General features: G+C 43.8%; 1 protein-coding gene across 1 annotated transcript; it reads right to left on the bottom strand.

Annotated features, from left to right (window-relative positions):
• Positions 1 to 311: 311 nt before the first annotated feature.
• Positions 312 to 17,307, bottom strand: TEX28 (testis expressed 28). The gene is given in 4 exon segments (XM_053667822.1): positions 312 to 808; positions 1,486 to 1,621; positions 11,149 to 11,900; positions 17,287 to 17,307. Coding segments are annotated over 4 exon segments (1,266 nt in total). The 3' UTR covers positions 312 to 451.
• Between the last annotated feature and the right edge of the window lie 1,310 nt (positions 17,308 to 18,617).

The raw sequence follows: 18,617 nt of genomic DNA, 5'->3' as shown, positions 1-18,617 counted from the left end.
CTTCCAGCCTCAACAACAAAAGGATCTGCCTCCTACCAGAAAACATAACCCCTGTCCCACTCACTGGGGCTTTGGCCACCACCCCCACCATCCCTTCTTCTCCATCCCTGTGAAATACATGTAGTTTCTCGTTGCCAAAAACAACAAAGTCATGGCGAGGGAGGCACCGGAGCCTCTGAGTATTCAGTCACTGGGTCACAAGAGGGCATGAAGGATTTAGAGTGGAGAGAGAGCAACACTGCACTTCAGAGACTTTAATCTTTTCCAGGCCTCATGTCTGCTGATGGTATGGAAGGATGTGAGAAAGGGAACTGTGAATTGGGTAGGCATCCACAAACCTCTCACAGTACTGATAAAATCCAAAAGGGAGAACTGAGAAGCGGCTGTCTGAGGAGGGCTGGCTGGATGCGCTGACACCTGAAAGGGGGAAGGGCTAGCAAACCCAGGCTTTTTAAGGCCCATCTGATAGAGACTTGGAGTCCTTGGAATACAGGCTCCATCTGGAGGGGACTCAAGCCTGCCAGTCCATGGCAGGGATGGCATGCCACTTCTGCCAGGCCAGGGCACCAAGTCCAATCAGCATGAGCATGGTGCATATGCGCAGGCGTGAATTTAACAGCAGAAAGGGGCAGGTGCACACAGTAAAGATGAAGACCAAGAAGGTGGTGGCCAGTGTGAGGAACAGGTTCAGAAATCGAAACATAAACTTCCGGGGACAGTTCCTAAAGTTCTCTGTCATCTCCAGTTGAGTCTCTTGCTGTAGAGTTTCAAGCTTGGCTATACGACTCTTGAAAGTCTCCATGACCTCCTGCAGGTGACAAAAACACATGCCCTCACAAGAGGTCCAAAGGGAAGTGCGGCTGTTTACTTGAGTTCCTAAGGGGAGTACACCAGGAGTTGGTGAACTGAAGATTTAGAGGGAAGTCGAGAACCTAGAGCACACACGTGCTAAGGGCCCCATTTGGGAGGGTCCATGTTTACCAGTAACAGTGAAGGTCTCATTTGACTGGGCCCTCACCCAATGTGATCTGAGACAGGGAGCCTGGCTGTGAGAGAGCTGACCAAGGACAAGTGTAAGGTGTGGAAGAGAATAATGCTGTCTATCACAGGAGAGGAAAATCCTTTACCCACGTTTGTGATCCCAGGGTAAAAAGCAGGGGTTCCCAGCTGGTGTTCCCTGCACCATCAGCACTCCTGCAGGTGGTTGTGGTGTATGCTCAGGTATGAGAACTGCAGTGCCCAAGTTCCCAGATCAGCTAAGGGGTCGGGGGAGGGAGGCATGAGTATAAAGACTGGACACTGCTAGCTCTAAATAAAATCTGTGAGTTGCCATTAAACCCTCAACGGGGGTTCAACGTAAAGACCAGTCTCTTTCCTTGGTTTGGAGGTTATAAAAACAGATTCACTCATCCTTTGCCTTCCTCATCCCTATATCCTTCCTTCTCCCTGGCCCTTTCTCAAAAAGCTCCCCCATGAGGAACTCACCCATACTTCCTTGGCTCTCTCATAGGAAAGATAGGCCATTTGTTCTTCAGCATAGGCCAGATTCTGTTTGAGACGGTGAATCTCATCCAGGTACCCTTGCAAGTGGTTATTTACCAGTTCTTCCATCAACGCTTGTCTTGGGAGCAAAAGAGAAAGTAATACTCCCTCAGTACTCCACCCGAAGCTCGTGCTGGCAATAAGTGGTCCTATATCAAGACTAGACTTGGGTTCAGGGTCCACCTTTCTCCTCTCGTCCCAGCTCCAGTCAAACCCAGCCTACTCCTCCAGGTCTGCACCTCAGCCGCATCCACACTGAGAGTCATGTATCTCCTATATATCATTCCACTTTTGCAACAGCTTTAGCAAAATAGAGGTAGACTAGAAGTTGTAGAAATCAAAATCTAAATTGCCCTCACATGCTATTAAATTCCATATGTATCCCCAGCAACAGTGTTTGGCCCGCAGTAGTTATCTCATACAATTCTGTGGATTATAAAGATGGAGCAGTCACAAGAAACCACATAGTGTATGACTTCATTTGTATGAAATGCCCAAAAGAGACGAATCAGAAAGACGGAAACAGAACAGTGGTTGCCAGGGGCTGGGAAAGGGAAGGGTGGGAGTGACTGCTACTGGGGATGGGGTTTCTTTTTGGAGTGATGACAATGTTAGGGTCCGCAATGAGGTAGTAGTGATGAGTGCGCAACTCTGTGAATATACTAAAAACTATTGAATGGTACTCTTTAAATTGATGAATTTTATGGTATGTGAATTATATCTCAATAAAACTATTATTAAAACAAAAAAAGAATATAGGATTGTGGTAATGGTTGCACAACTCAGTAAATTTACTGAACATCATTAAGATGTACAATTAAAACAGTGCAGTTTTATGGCATGAAAACTACATCTCAATGGAGCTGTTAAAAAACACAAACAAAGCATCACTACCTGTGGTTTATGGCTACACATGTAAAGTTGTGAAAGTTTAAAAACATGCATGAAAAAGATAAGTGCCAAAGAGGATAGTCAGGTGGCAAGAAGGGGTATGGGACCAGGGAAAAGGGTAATGAGAGCAATTCAACTAAATTGTTTAAAGTTTTGTTTCTTTCTTTTTTTAATTTTAATTGATTTTTAGAGAGAGGAATGGAGGTAGAAAGAGAGAGATTTGTTGTTCCATTTATTTATTCACTGGTTGATTGTTTTTTAAGCATATTCTATTGATTATGCTATTACAGTTGTCCCAGTTTCTCCACCTTTGACCCCCTCTGCCTGATTCCTCCCTTCCTTACAGCAATTTCTGCCCCTCCAATTAGTTCACGTCCATGGGCCACAGCTGTAAGTTCTTTGGCTTCTCCATTGCCTATACTGTTCTTAACACCCCCCTGTCTATTCTGTACCTACCCAATTATGCTTCTAAATCCCTGTACCTTTTCTCCCATTCTCTCCTTCCCCCTCCCAGCTAGCTGATAACCCACCAAATGGTCTCCATGTCTATGATTCTATTCCTGTTCTAGTTGTTTGCTTAGTTTGTTTTTGTTTTTTAGATTAAAAAATATTAATGCATGGTTGCCTCTCATGTGTCCCCCACTGGGAACTGACCTGCAATCCAGGCATGTGCCCTGACTGGGAATCGAACCGTGATTTTTTGGTTCGCAGGCCCGAGCTCAATCCACTGAGCTACGCCAGCCAGGGCTAAGTTTTTAATTTCTTGCTCTACCTATTCTCCTTCTGGCACTCCTATGATTCAGATGTTGGCCCTTTTGGAGATGTCCCAGAGCCTTCTTAAACTCTCATTTTTTTGAATTCTTGTTTCTTCATTTTGTTCTGGTTGAATGTTTATTTCTTCCTTATGTTCCAAATCATTGATTTGAATACAGGCTTCCTTCCCTTCACTGTTGGTTTCCTGTGGATTATTCTTTATTTCCCTTAGTAGAGCCTTCATTTCTTCCCTTATGCTTTTGCTATATTCAGTGAGATCTTTGAGCATCCTGACCACCAGTGTTTTGAACTCTGCATCTGATAGGTTGGCTATCTCTGCATCACTTAGTTCTTTTTCTGGGGTTCTTCTCTGTTCCTTCATTTGGGCCATATTTCTTTGTGTCCAGATTTTGGCAGCCTCCCCGTATCTGTGTACCAGGTAGAGCCACTTTGATTCTGTTTTAGAGCACCTGTAAATTGTGTGGGGGCAGAGCCTTGGGTATTTGCCAGGGTGGGGCAACCATGGCTCCGTGGGTAGGGAGGGATCAAAGAAGGGACAATGCCACTGCTGGCTGACTTCTGGGGGCTTGTCTGGTCTGTGCTGTATTGCCAGTCACTTCACCCACTTCCCTTATGTGACTGGCGCCCTTTTAGCTGCCGTCCTGGTTGTGGTTCCCAGGGTGGGTGAGTTTGCACAGGTTCCAGGCTCTCCTGAGAAACTGGCAGTTTCTTCTGCCACCCCAACCCCCACCAGGTTCACTGCCAGAAGTCATGAGGCTTTCTTTTCCCAGCTCTAGAGCCCTGGGCTGCACAGTCCGGCCTGGGGCTGGGCTTGCTGGCTCACAAAATGTCTCCCTGATTTTTATCCACCACAAGTGAATGTGGGGCTGCCCATTCTGCTGGCTCGCTGCCTTTCCACCTCTCTGCCCCTGGCTCACCACTGCCACAGGGAGCCCTCTCTGCCCAACACCCAGTCTCAGCCCTCCTACCTGTCTGGATGAATATAGCTTCTTTAAGTCCTTGGCTGTGGGACTTCTGTACATTTCTGGGTGTTGTTCTTTCTGGGTGATCCTCTGACAGTTCTGGGTGCTTTTCATTTTTAATTTAGTTGTGTTCCTTCTTATGGTTGTGCAGTGAGGCGAGGTGTGTCTACCCACACCTCCATCTTGACCAGAACCTCTCATTGGTTGATTCTTGTATGTGCTCTGTCCCAGGAACAAACCCACAACCTTGGCATATAGGGACAACATTCTAACCAACTCAGCTACCTGGCCAGGGCTGAAGTTTTCTTTTTCTTTCTTTCTTTCTTTTCTTTCTTTCTTTCTTTCTTTCTTTCTTTCTTTCTTTCTTTCTTTCTTTCTTTCTTTCTTCCTTTCTTCCTTCCTTCCTTCCTTCCTTCCTTCCTTCCTTCCTTCCTTCCTTCCTTCCTTCCTTTCCTTTCTTTCTTTCTCTCTTCCTTCCTTCCTTCCTTTATCTTTCTTTCTCCCCCTCCAACTCCTGTGTTTTATTTCTTTTCTTTTTTTAAAGATTTTATTCATTTATCTTTACAGGGAAGAAAAGGAGAGAGGGAGAGAAATATCTATGTATGGTTGCCTCTCATGTGTCCCCCACTGGGAACTGGCCTACAACCCAGGCATGTGCCCTGACTGGGAATTAAACTACGATCCTTTAGTTTGCAGGCCTGCACTCAATCCACTGAGCTACACCAGCCAGGGCTCTGAAGTTTTATTTCTTAAAAAAATAAGACTTGAAACAAAAATGGTAAATATGAAGATTTGAGAAAGTTGGGAAGTACGGGGTAGGTGTACAATGTTGATCATGTTATTCTCTACATTTCCCCTAAGTTTGAAATGTTTCATAACTTAAAACATCTTTGAGGTTCCTCATTTGGACAACAGGAAGATAGGCCAGAAAGACAGATGTCAGGAGGCTTCTAGCACTTTGATTTAGGGAAGAGCTGAGGAAGGCTTGACCCAAGCCAGAGGCACTGACACTGAAGAAGAGAAAAGGTACCGGAGAGCACTGCAGACACAGAATGGCTGGGGCCTGGCGCCCTGTGGAGAGCAGGGCAATGAAAGGACCAGGCTCATGGCTGTGACTCGAACATGCAAAAGAGCATAACGAACGGTGCTGTCATAGAGACAGGGAATGTGAGGCCAAGAGGTATTTGGTCCTGCCTTGAGAACTTGACTGACACCCACATGGAGACGTTCCCCTGGCATCTAATAAGCTGAACACTCATTTCTTGTAAGCCAATTCATCAGGAGACAATTCATAACAGTGTTGTAAGGGACATTCCATTAGTTTCTACCCTGCTACCTGCTGAGAAGAGAGTGGGCTGACAACACGGCTGAGGTTACTGCCCACAAAGAGGGGAAAGGCAGGGTGTCCACCCTAAAAAGAGATTCCCCGAGATTATCTTCCCATTACCAGGAAAGATCCAGTCACAAGAACATTCAAGATAGTAACTGTGTTTGACCATATTTTCATAAATATATTCTTCATGAACAGAAGTCAGTGAATAGCTTCTTCTATTAATGTATTTATAAAACTTTATGAATACACTCTTAAATGTATTCTTGAATAAATTGTTGAATAAAAAGATGTTAATTCATAAGGACGTTCTCTCAGTCTCCCCATCCCTTGCCCCCAGCCTCCTTATCCTCTGGCAGCAGTGTCCTGGCCAGGACACAGCTGACTCTCTTCCCTGTCCCTCTTTTAGTCAAGGATCCCTCTCTGTCTAGCTCCTACAATCACAGAGACAAATGTACCACTCTGAGAAATGCTCTTGCAAAGACAAATGCTCTTGCTTGACAGTGATGACCAGTCAACCAAAATGCCCCCTAAATCTAATAAGATTTATTAGATTGTCCCCTAATTCTTTATTAAGAATGCCCCCTTCCAAAGCTAATAAGGCCACCCTCTCCAATATACAAATTGTCCTAAACTATATTGTGGTTGCAAAAGATTATACTCCTGACTATACCTGAGGATCAGCTTTTTGGCAAATTGAGCTAGAACCTAGTGGCCTGCAACTTGGGTGAGAAATCTGAGGTAGAGAAACAGATGTGGGGGATCAGGCAGTAAGGGTAGGGTTGGGGAATGCAGCAGGGACGGAGGAGCTCCTCCTGAGCATGTGTGGGCCCTAAATGCAATCATGCATATTGTTATAAGAAAGAGACAGAGGGAGCTCTTACACACAGTGAAGAAAGCCATGTGAAGACAGAACAGAGAGAGATATGAAGATGCTCACCTTGAAGACTACAGTGATGCGGCCACAGGCAAAGGAGTCTGGTAGCCACCCGAAACTGGAAGAGGCCAGGAATAGATTCTGCCTTAGAGCCTCCAGACGGAGCATGGTTGTGGTGACACAGTGACTTCAGCCCAGTAAAGCTGATTTCAGACTTCTGATCTCCATAACTGTGACAATAAATACTTTGTTGTTTGAAGCCACCGAGTTTGGAGTAATTTGTTATGACAACTGTAGGAAACTCCTCCAGCCCTGGCTGGTGTGGCTCAGTGGACTGAATACCGGCCTGAGAACTAAAAGGCCACCAGTTCAATTCCCAGTCTGGGCACATGCCTAGGTTGCAGGCCAGGTCCCCAGCTGGGGGCATGTGAGAGGCAACCAAATGATGTATCTCTCACACATAAACATTCTGTAGAAATTCCTCCAGGGTGCTCCTGGCATCTCGTGGGTAGAGACCAGGGATGCTGATCAACATCCTACAATACACAGGACAACATCCACAACACAGAATCATCTGGTCCAAAATGTCAATAGCATTGAGGTTGCACAAACCTGGGCTAGGACGACACAATTTGGAATTTAGGGTCCACCGAGTTGTGGCTGAATTTAAGAGGCTGAAACTTCAAAGACTAATGATACCAATTGTTGGCCAGAATGTGGGGCACCTGGAATGCTCAACATTCCTGATGAGAATATAAAATAATACAACCATGTTGAAAAACAGTTTGGCAGTTTCTTTAAAAGTTCAACATACAGCCTGGATGGTGTAGCTCAGTGGATTGAGCATGGGCTGTAAACCAAAGGGTTGCCAGTTTGATTCTCAGTCCGGGCACATGCCTGGGTTGCAGGCCGGGTCCCCAGTAGGGGGTGTGCAAAAGGCAAATACGCATTGATGTTTCTCTCCCTCCCTTCCCCTCTCTCTAAAAATAAATAAATAAAATCTTTTTTTAATTTTTAAAAAGATTTTATTTATTTATCTTTAGAGGGGAAGGGGAGGAGAGAGGGAGAGAAATATCAATGTATGGTTGCCTCTCGTGCATCCCCTGCTGGGAACTGGCCTGCAGCCTGTCAGGGGACCCATTTGTTTTGGTCTGGCAAGTGTGACTCAGCTCTGTATGGAAAACCTACAGAAGCGAAGTGGTGGGCAGGAGCCAGACCTTCAAACCGAGTTTTCCTGTGGGAATCAGGCCTAGAAAATGCATACAGAGTGTTATGGCTTGCTCTTGCTGAAACTCCATCACCCTGGTCTAAAACAACAAATGTGTATTGTCTATCTTCAAGGTAATATCCAAAGCCTGTGTGAGTTCTCCCAAAGACAGAGCTAATCAGCTCATCACCATTCCCCTCTGCATGTCATTTTCACTTTCTTGATTGTACCTAAAATGTAGACAATAATATTCTATGTAATAGATACTAAATCTTTCTCTGATGTAAGACCCCAAGAAAATAATAAAAGCCTGTCTAGGCAAGGGTGGAGGCGCTCCCCTCTTGAGGGAGTGGCCGAGGCGTCCATAGGCACTCTCCCCTTGAGAGAATAGTTGTGCCGTTCCCTTTTTCTCCACAGGATTGTTGTCGCCTGTGCATTTTATTCTCATCACCAGCCACAACAGGCGGACTCTGCTGGACGGGGTCTGCCACAGCAACCCAGGCATGTGCCCTGACTGGGAATCGAACTGCAGTTGTTTGGTTCGCAGGCCCGCACTCAATCCACTGAGCTACACTGGCCAGGGCTAAATAAAATCTTTTTAAAAAAAAATTCAACATACAGCCCTAGCAAGTATGACTCAGTTGGTTGGAGCATCGTCCCATAACCAAAAGTTGCTAGGTATGTTCATAACCAAAAGTTATGGGAGCATCGTCCCATACCTAGCATATACCCAGGTTGTGGGTTCTATCTGGGCACATGTGGGAGGTAACCAATCAATGCTTCCCTCTCACATCGATGTTTCAACATACATCTACTCTATTATTCCACATATAAAACTGTACAGGGTGGGGAAACAGTTGTGATTGTGCAAAACAGAGTTCGTTCTTGTATTATTTATTAATGTATTATTTTCCAGAAAAACAACTGTAAATCTACTGTTGCCCCATCCTGTATGTTCACAAAAAGACTTGTACCGGAATGTTCATAGCAGCTTTATTCGTAACAGCCCCGACTGGCAGCAGATGAATGGGTAAACAACGTCTGGTGCATCCATACAATAGAATACTGATGAGCAAGAGTGAACTGCTCCTTCACGCAACATAGATGAATCTCAAAATTATTACACTGGGTTAAAGATGCCAGACACAAAAATGGCATACTGTATGATTCCATTTACATGAAATGTCAGAATATACAAATGCACAGAAACACAAAGCAGATTGGTGGTTACCAGGGAGGGAGGCAGGGATGGGGTCTCTCTCGAGTGATACAAATGTTCTAGAACTAGATAGAGATGATGATTTCACAACATTGCGAATGTACTAAGTGTCACTGAATCATACATTTTAAGGCAGATAATTTTATGTCTTGTGAATTTCATCTCAATTAAAAAATAAAAAAGAAAGCCCTTTTGAACACAAACAGATTTACCTGTGAGGAGTGTCATAGGACTTTTCAGTTTGAAAGTTCAGTTCGGGATGCACCAGAGAAGACATGACAATTGCAGAGCCCTGGCTGGTGAGTTCACAGGTGTGGCGACTGGATGACACTTCATTGAGTTGAATACATGTATCATGTACCCTTTTCCATGTCTGCATATAGCTCACATAAAGGTTTCTTAAAGGATTTGAAGGATCATTTAATACAGATATATTATGTGCAATGAATCCTTGTGCCCCCCTCACCTAACTTAGGAAGCCACACAGCCAGGCCAGGACATGCGGACATGCTCTCAGGTCTGTACTTCCTAGCTGTGTGGCCTGCTTGTGCCTGAGATTGTCTCCCCATCTATAAAGTGGGTGTCTGAACACTACACGTGAACAATGCTATGGACCCCTTGTAGTCACCGTTATTACGTAAAGTCATCACCAGCCCATTCTCCATTTCTCTTGGTAAATCTGAGTCCTACAGACCTACTTTTTTGCTTCTAATGTATAATAATCAATGTAAGGTAACTATTGTAGCCAACGACCAGAAAATCTCAGTGGCTGGACACAATTAAAGTTTACTTCACACTCATGGCACAGTCTAGTGGTGGGCGGTTGGCTGGCTCAGCAGTGCAAGCTTGTGGAATTCTCGGAGTCTGGGAGGAGGTAGGTTACCCTGCTCCCTTGCACAGCTGGCAGATTCTGATTTGCTTAAGGGGTTAAAAGTGTACCTGAGTATAACAGTCTCAGTGGCCTGGGCAGTATGAAGATATATATATATAACTGCCACCAAACTGTGGTCTTGCTTTATATAAATCCAACCTTGGAAATGTTATTTTGACAAAGAGGTCTTTAAGAGTGCCAAGATTGCCCTGGCCAGGTGGCTTAATTGGTTGGAGCTTTGGCCCGAATACCAAAAAAAAAAAAAAAGCTGCGGGTTTAATCCCCGGTCAGGGCACATACCTAGGTTGTAAGTTCAATACCCAGTCATAATGCATACCAGAGGCAACCCATGGATGTTTCTCTCACACCCATGTTTCTCTCTCTGTCTCTTCCTCCCTTTATAAACTCAATAAACATCCTTGGGTGAGGCTTTTTTTAAAAAAAAAAAGAGTGCCAAGATTTTAGGTTGTGTTGCCATGTCCTGTGCAAACTCCCTCCCCGAAACAAACCTGTAATTCTGATTGGTTATCTTACTGGATAATAGGTTGCCCCATAAAACTTTAATGGCCCTTTATAGAATTGTCAAGCAGTGCAAACGCAGGTAAGATTTCCCCATGAAAACAGACTCAATGGACTGCAGAGTTCTTGCTTTCATGAAAATGCTGAGAATCTTGGCTCATCTAAGTGAATCCCTCCCTCCCTTCTCCCCCACTTATTTAACAAATATTTATTGATTATCTACAAAGGGCAGGCAGTTTTAGGACTGACAAATATAGAAATGGACAAGATAAAGCCCCCTTTTCATTTTAGTGGATAAAAAGGATTAGAGTTAATGAAGACTGCAGGGATCCAATGAAGGAGTGTGGCACCTTTGAGGGCCAGTGGGACCCTGAGAGGTAATGGAATAGGAATGGAGAAAATCCTTTGAGTTTGCCTTTTGGGGAGGGTGGACCTCATCTTGTCTTGTATGAAAATAAAATAAACCCACCACACAGTGGGGAGAAAGCATCCCCCAGAAGGCAGTCATTCTCAGAATAAATATCCCATAAGTGACTGCTGTGCTCCAGCTCAGCCATGAGCACCAGTGAAGGGATCAGGGCTGGCAAGGGGAGTCCACTCCTGCCCACACACCAACCCTTGCAGCAGACAGGATAGCAAAACACCTCCCTAACTGATGATGGGTGTCCACTGGGCTCACCGCCACCTCAGCTGTCTCCTGCCATTCCAGTTCGAGCCACAGCTGCAGGACCACATGGTGGGGCTGGAGCTAGGGCCTCATTTGCCAGCAGAGGGCCAGGCTGGTGCGCAACCGCACACGGGAGATGAGCCTTCTTCACTGCAAGGTGTGTAGGAGGCAGTCGCGGAGAGGAATGCTGAGCTGCTCCTTACCCCCTCCCTGGCTCCCCTTCACCCTCCTACAAACAGTCCTGAGGACTGTCCCCAGAGCCAAGGCAGCAGAATGGGTTCCACCTCACCTGCATTTCTCCTCCTTAAGGGACTCCAGCGACACCTGCAGGTCTGTCAGATAGTTCTCCTTTAGGCTCTGATAGGATACCTGGAGGCTAAGGTGGAACTTCTCGACTTTTTTCAGCTCTTTCTTCACTTTCCGCAATAGCAAGTTTCGCTTTCTCTCTGAGGACTTCCCCTGCTGTAAGGCTGGGAAGTGACTCGCCAGAGGGAAGTGTCTGTTGGACGGGTTGGTGGACAAGCAGTCTTTCCTACCTGGCTTGGCGGGCTCCAGAAAAGGGGCCTTCTCACTAGGCTGCTGACAGTTGTCCAGGCTGCTTCCCACCTTCGGCACTGAGCCTTTGTGCCGCCAGCCCTCCTCCAGCTCCTGTAGCTGCTGGTGACATTGGCAGAGCCTTCGCTCGATCTGGGCGATGGCGGCAGAGGCACACTGGTTCACCTTCTTGAAGGCCTGCCGGATGTGAGGAACCTGATGCCGGTGTGTTTTGGACACCAGCTTGAGATAGCCCACTGTATTCTTGTCCCGACTGGCCTTCTCCATTCTCAGCTGCTCTAAGAGGTGGTGGATGCGGTGCTTAATACTACCCTGTGAGTTCTGGGCCATCTCCCTGTCCGAGAGGCTGGAGTGGCCACTGCGGCCCTCCTCACTAGATGACAGGGACCTCTATGAGGGAATATTGGAGGAGAGGGCTGCAGCTGGACTCTTGGTATATTCTGCCTGCATTGGGAGACAAATGAAAAATGAGTACTTTTCTATAAGCTGCAAATAGCAGAACTGAACACATTATTGGCTCGCTCTATGAAAATACTTACATGTATGCACAGACACTTATATATGCAAGAGTTGTGCATTCAAGATGGGCCCAACACAGAACAGAGAAGTCTAGTTCATCTTCCAGACCCCTCCCTCCTCCTTTCCAGCACCTGACTTCTTGCTCTATGGGTGTGCCTCACTATGGCCCCCAGATGGCTAGAATCTCCCTTCCATTCCTACCCCTTCTGTTCCTGGGCTTCCTCTCTTCCAAGAATTAGCAGCTGTGCATCTCAGTTGATTAAAAACTGTTCTTGTAAAGTATGGAATAAACTCATCCCCATTGAGCCCTAGACCTTGCTGGATTGCTACTGCCAAGCCGACTGAAGAAATAAGCAGAGAGTTTTACAACCTAACAGGTGTGTTCCTTTATCCAATCGCTCATTCAACACATTGTCTGATTCCCTACCATGGGGTACAGAAGCCAGACACGTTCACTGCTCTCAAAGATCTCATAGTCCAGGGAGAAAAATTATACTGTGACACAAACGAATGAGTCTCCCACAGAGTGAAGCATAACAGAAAGAACTCCACCTTCAAGACAAAACCCAGTTCAAATCCTGACTTTACCACTCTACCTTGGGCAAGTTAAATGGCTCAGAGGGTCAGTTTTCTCATGTCTAAAGATGGCCATAGCTATATAGCTGGAACATAGTGGGCCAGGGAAGAGTGAATGATAATGACCTAGGAGAGGTCAATGGGGTCTGAACAGGTGGAGCCTCTGCCCTGTTTCTACTTTGTAAACATAAGTGCCTTCATGACTGTTTTTGATCTGAAAGTGCTCTCTCCATGGCAAGTCGAGAGTGATGAAATTGCAATAGATAGCTAAGTTCCATGTATTTATTGTATGCAAATTAAACCTCCATTTAAAAAAAAACACCATGTGATACCACTATGCACCTGGTAAATTGGCAGAACTTAGACTAACAATAATAAATGTTGGCCAAGATATGGAACAACAGGAACTCTCAATCACTCCTGGTGGGAGAACAACTGGTATGAGCACTTTGGAAAAGCATCTGTTACTATTGTAAAGTTGAAGGCATGCATACTGAATGGCCCAGCAGCTGCATTGCTAGGTATGTCCTTGGGAGAGAGAAACACTAATGTTCCCAATAACCAACTGCTAGAAACGATCCACATGCCCATTCATAGGAGAATGTGTAAATGAGCTATATATAATGTATTCAACAATATACTACTATATAACAATGAAAATGAACTACAACCTTGAAAACATGAATGAACAAGAATAATGTTCAGTGAAAGAGGCCAAACATAAAAGAATCAATATAATATATGGTTCCATTCACATAAAGATCAAGATCAGGCAAAACAAAATGATGTTGTTTAGGCAAGTATACATAGGCAGTAAAGGCTATAAAGAAAAGCATAAACGTCAGGATTGTGGTCCCCACTAGGATGGAAGAAGGAGATGGGGATTTGGAGAGACATGTGGAGGCCAGGGTGCTTTACCTGAGTGCTAGTTAAATATATGTTCACATTATCATTATTTCCTAAACTGTACATTGATGTTTTCTGTGCCTTTATAGACATATGTCAGATCCCATCATTTTTTTAAGTTTTAAAATGTTCAATTGATGGATTTAACAGAAGATTAGAAATGGCTGGAGAGGAAAATTAGTAAATTGTAAAACAGCCAGAGAAAGCACAGAAACACAGAAGCACAAAGAAATAGAAAATTTCCCCTGGCTGGTGTAGCTCAGTGGATTGAGCGCGGGCCTGCGAACCAGACAATCGCGGTTCAATGCCCAGTCAGGGCACATGCCTGGGTTGCAGGCCTGTTCCCTGCAGGCCAGTTCCCAGCAGGGGACACACAAAAGGCAACCATACATTGATGTTTCTCTCCCTCTCTCCTTCCCTTCCCCTCTAAAGATAAATAAATAAAATCTTAAAAAAAGAAAACTGAAAAATATAAGACATAGAAGACAGAGTTAGGAAGTCTAACAAAAATCTGTTATCCTACAGGGAGAAGACAGAGCGAAGCAGTGGCAAGATTTTAAGAGACAGTCACTAAGAACTTCCCAGAACTGATAAAGGACACAAATCAACAAATTTAAGAAGCCCAATAAATCCAGGAAGAACAGAAATAGATCTACCTAGACATAAGATCTTAAAATCAGCCATATTAAAAAAGCTGGTACCTTTAAAATCATGACTTTTAGACTGAGAGCTGAATTCTCAATGGCATCAATGAAATCCGGAAGAGTTGAATAATATCATTAATATGCTGAGAGAATAACTATCAGAGAGAAAAAATAGGTCCCATTAAAAGAAACAGAAGTCTGAATATCTTCAAACTTTTTAACAAAAGTACTAGGAACTAGAAAACAATGAACTAATGCCTTTTAAATTGGGGGGGAAAACGACTCTCCAACCTAGAATTCTACGTCCAAACTGTCTATTGTAAGGTTAGACTAAAGACATTCTGCAACATGAAAGTACTCGTGTATTTACCTCCTCCGCATTCTTTCTCTGGAAGCTACCCGAGAAGGTGATTCACCAAAAACACAGAAAAACCTCAGAAATAGGTAGAGATGGAATCTATGAAACAGGAGCCCCAAGCCAAAAAAGAGGCAAATGCAATCTCCAGGATAATAGCTTGGAAGCCTAGGCTGGCAGCTGAGCTGTGGGCCTGGAGGGCAAGTCAAAAGGCTCCAAGAGAGAGCACTCCAAGGAAATGAAATTAATGAAATGCTGGACATCTTTGACCAGCTAGAGAGGACATATAGACAGTTGGCAGGAGTGCTGACCTTTATAGCAGAGAACAAGCAACAAAGGGATTGAGGGAGACAAGCATTAACTCTAAGAAAAACAAAACATTGGGAGAGAATGGAAACATCAGGGTAATGACTCAGCTGTGACCAGTGTTTTCATGGACTTGATAACATGAACACCAAGGAATGATCTAACCCAAATCATTGTATATCATACTGGAAGGATAGGGGGCAGGGAATGAAAGAGCTACATCATTGTCCTTTATAGTAAAAAGTTATTTGATAATTTCATACATATATTTCTTTATATATATGTATAAAGAAATAGCACTCTAAACATTTTTTTTAAGAACTGGAGGTAAATGCCAAAAGAAACAGCTAAAAAGGTAGAAAGTGGCTGATTCTAGAGAGTGGATGATTGGATGGGTGCAAGCCAGGGATTGATCTTTTTTTTTTGGTCATAAACCCCATAGAGCCATTTACTCATTGGACCAGGGGTTGGCAAACTGTGGCCTGGTTTTATACAAGTGTGAGCTAAGAATGGTTCTTACATTTTTAAATGGTTGAAAAAAATTTAAAAAGAGTAGTTTTTGACGTGTGAAAATTACATGAGATTCAAATTTAAATGTCCATATAAACAAAGTATGGTTTGCATACAGCCACTCTTGTTCATTTACAAATTGTCTACGGTTACATTTGTGCCACCCCAATGACAGACTTTAGTAGCCACAACAGAGACCCTGTGGCCTCAAATATTTACTATCTGGGCCTTTATAGAAAAAGTTTTCTGACCCCTGCTTTAAACTATGTTCATATATACCCTTGATAAATGAAAACACTACATAATTATTTTAAAGGAAATAGAAAACAGGGAAAATTAAAGTTTGCCAATAACTAGTTCTATTGGGAAATTGTATAGATATCACATGAAACTCAAAATTGAGAGAAAAATGTTGGTGAAAAAATTAAAGGTAACCACTAGGAAAAGCCAGGTGCATCACATCCAAATAATCAAAGAGAGACATAAAATGGAACTTGATTAATCCAAAAAAGGAAGGAAAGGAGGAAGAAAAAGAAACAAAATATTAGGTTAAACAGAAAATATAAAATAGAATGTTAATAAGATGTGATTATCAGTGGCTATATACTGTATTCTTGAGGGGAAGACTCAATACTGTAAATGTCAGCCCTCTACATATTAACCTATAAATTTAATAAAATCCCAATAAAAAATCCCATGGGAATGTCTTATGAATCTCAAAATACCTTCTTTTAAGATTTATTTGGAAAAATACCAAAAAAAAGCTAAAAATTTTCTGAAATAATAAATATGGTCTTAAGACAATTGGCTATTTTAAAAAATTAAGTTAGTGTTTCCTGTTATTTATATGCAACAATAAAGTTGAGACAGAATAAAAAACTAAACATAAAAATGAAGCTATAAAATTGTTTGGAGGGCATAGTAGGAATATTTTTATAATTTTGTGTATAGAATATCTTTCTAAATGACTCAAACAAAAATATCATGAAGCAAAGTTTTACATATTTTACTGCACAAAAGTGTTTTAAAACATCCTTATACAGAAAAAAAAAGCATAAAGTTAGGTTTTGGTTCAAACACTTGCTTCTTCTTAAAAATAAAATATCGCAATTTTTTTAAAGCAACAAATTGAGAAAAAAAGATTTTGCAATATCTCTAATAGGTAAAAGGCTAATCAACACAAAGAAGTCTTGCATATTAGAAAGCTAAAGAGAAATAATCCAGTATAAAAACAGTAAGAGATAGCAACAAATCATTAAGAAAGGACAGACTACAAGTGGCGATAAACATATGCTAAATGTGCAACTGCAAGGAAGTTGGGCAAATGTGAATCAAAAAAGGAATTAACTATGATTTTCTCATCCATTAGGATGCCACACATTAAAAAGTCTAACAATATCCAGTGTGGAAGCAGGAATGCATATAGGTGCAAGACTTTTCTTGGAGCAATCACAAGTATCGATGAAAAATTTCAATGCACTAACCTTTAACCAAGCAAGAACGTGGATGTTTAGCCACATTTAGGGACACTCAAGGCTGCCAGCAGCTCAGCAGTTTGGAAGATGCTTCCCAGTGGTCGAATTTAGGGTTTGGTGTTATGGAGATGGTGCCGCTGAGAGCAAGGTTAATTCTTGGTAGACCATCTCAAAATCAGAGAGAGTACAGTGTGGTCTTCGTACAGATGAGGACTTTCACACAGAAAGTCAGTGGGAGCCCCCTCAAGTCCCTGTGAAAGCTGCTGGCCAGCATTGGGCTAATGCAACCTAAACACTCACACAGGTCTTTCCATACAGAAGGTACTATAAAGAAAGGTCAGCACAGAGACACCATATTGTCAGGAAACCTCAATCCGCCTTCCGAGCTGAGAAGCTGCGCTGGAAGCTGGGATGCTATGGTCAATTGACATTTGAAAATTACATGTGAAAATCACTATGGTGTGAGGAGGGGTACCAGCAAATTGTAAAATTACAGCATAGCTTTCTTAATACTGTGATGCAAAACAAACTTCATGGTTGTAACTATTTTTAAATGTATGATGCGGTAACTACTTTACTACCTTCACCACGTTGTCAACCATCACAGCATGTAGTCCCAGAAGTTTTTGATAACCCAAAAGTAGATCCGGGATCATGTACACAATCAGTCCTCTTTGAATTAATAGCATGAGAGAAAATATAAAGATATAAAATGATTTTGAATAACGTTGAATATGCAAATGAGAAATGTTCAAAATCCATTGAACTGGATGCATAGAGGGAGTCGTGTGCGGAGAGAACCACGTGCGGAGGGAGCCGTGTGCGGAGGGAGCCAGGCGCGGAGGGAGCCAAGCGCGGAGGGAGCTAACGCGGTGGTCACATAACTGTCCTCGGAGCACACTCGACGCCATTTTCTCCTTAGACGGTGAACGGGTGGCAGCTATGGCGGACGCTCCGGAGGTTGCTGGCGTTAGCCAAGAAGCCAAGCCTGATGCGTACACTTTGCAGGTGCTCCGAGACCTGGCCAATCGTTTGCGCATCCACTCCATCAAGGCCACGTGTACCTCAACCTCTGGGTAAGTCGCCTTCATCGAAGCCGAAGCCGGGTTGGCGCCGAGCGGCACGCTGTGGTGGTGGGGGGGGGTGTGGGGTGAAGGGAAGCGTCGGAGGTGGGTGGGTTTGGTCGTAGAGGCCCAATTTTGGGCCACTGGGACTTGAATTCTACCGTCAAACTCCGGTTAAGTGCGCTCACCGCTGGTTCACCCAGTGGAGAGCCACGTGCTCAAGCAATGGCTCCTCACCCGTCGCTGCCTTGCTGGTGGTCCCTAGTATCAACGTAGGCGCGTGGGCTGGCAGGGGACGGAGAGGGAAGTCCCAGGCATCGAATCAGGCTAAGGTGGAATGGGAGAGCCCCAGATTTTCTGTTTAAGTGGTTGCCTTCAACGCCAGGGTCCCCAAACCCACGGCAGGAGAATGTAGGGAAGTAAAGTCTGGCTCTGACTGGTTTGGTTCAGTTGGGCGGCGTCCGGCAAAGCGAAAGGTCCCCGGTAGGATTCTTGGTCAGGGCGCGTGCTTGCGTTGTGGGTTTTGTGCCCAGTTGGGGCACATACGAGACAAAACTAATCAATGTTTTTCTCCCTCTCTCTCTCCGCGGCCCTTTTCTCTAGAAATAAATAAAATGTTTTAAAGAAATAAGACCCTAAAAGGGGGCTGTTGGATCTGCTAGTATTTTGTTAAGGTTATTTGTATCAGTAGTCATAAGAAATGTTAGCAGTTTTCTTGCAAGGTATTTGTCTTGCTTAAATGTAAGGGCAGTGCTTGCCCCAGATAAGTTTCGAAATGTTTCCCTTTAGTTTTCTTGTTTTAGAACAGCAGTCCTCAACCTTTTCGGCATCAGGGGCCATTTTCTCAG

This window comes from Artibeus jamaicensis, unplaced genomic scaffold (genome assembly GCF_021234435.1).
Source record: "Artibeus jamaicensis isolate MK-2021 breed Jamaican fruit bat unplaced genomic scaffold, CSHL_Jam_final contig_1417, whole genome shotgun sequence".
Taxonomy (NCBI): Eukaryota; Metazoa; Chordata; class Mammalia; order Chiroptera; family Phyllostomidae; genus Artibeus; species Artibeus jamaicensis.
Note: the sequence above shows the minus strand (reverse complement) of the source record. Positions and strands in the feature narration are given on the sequence as shown.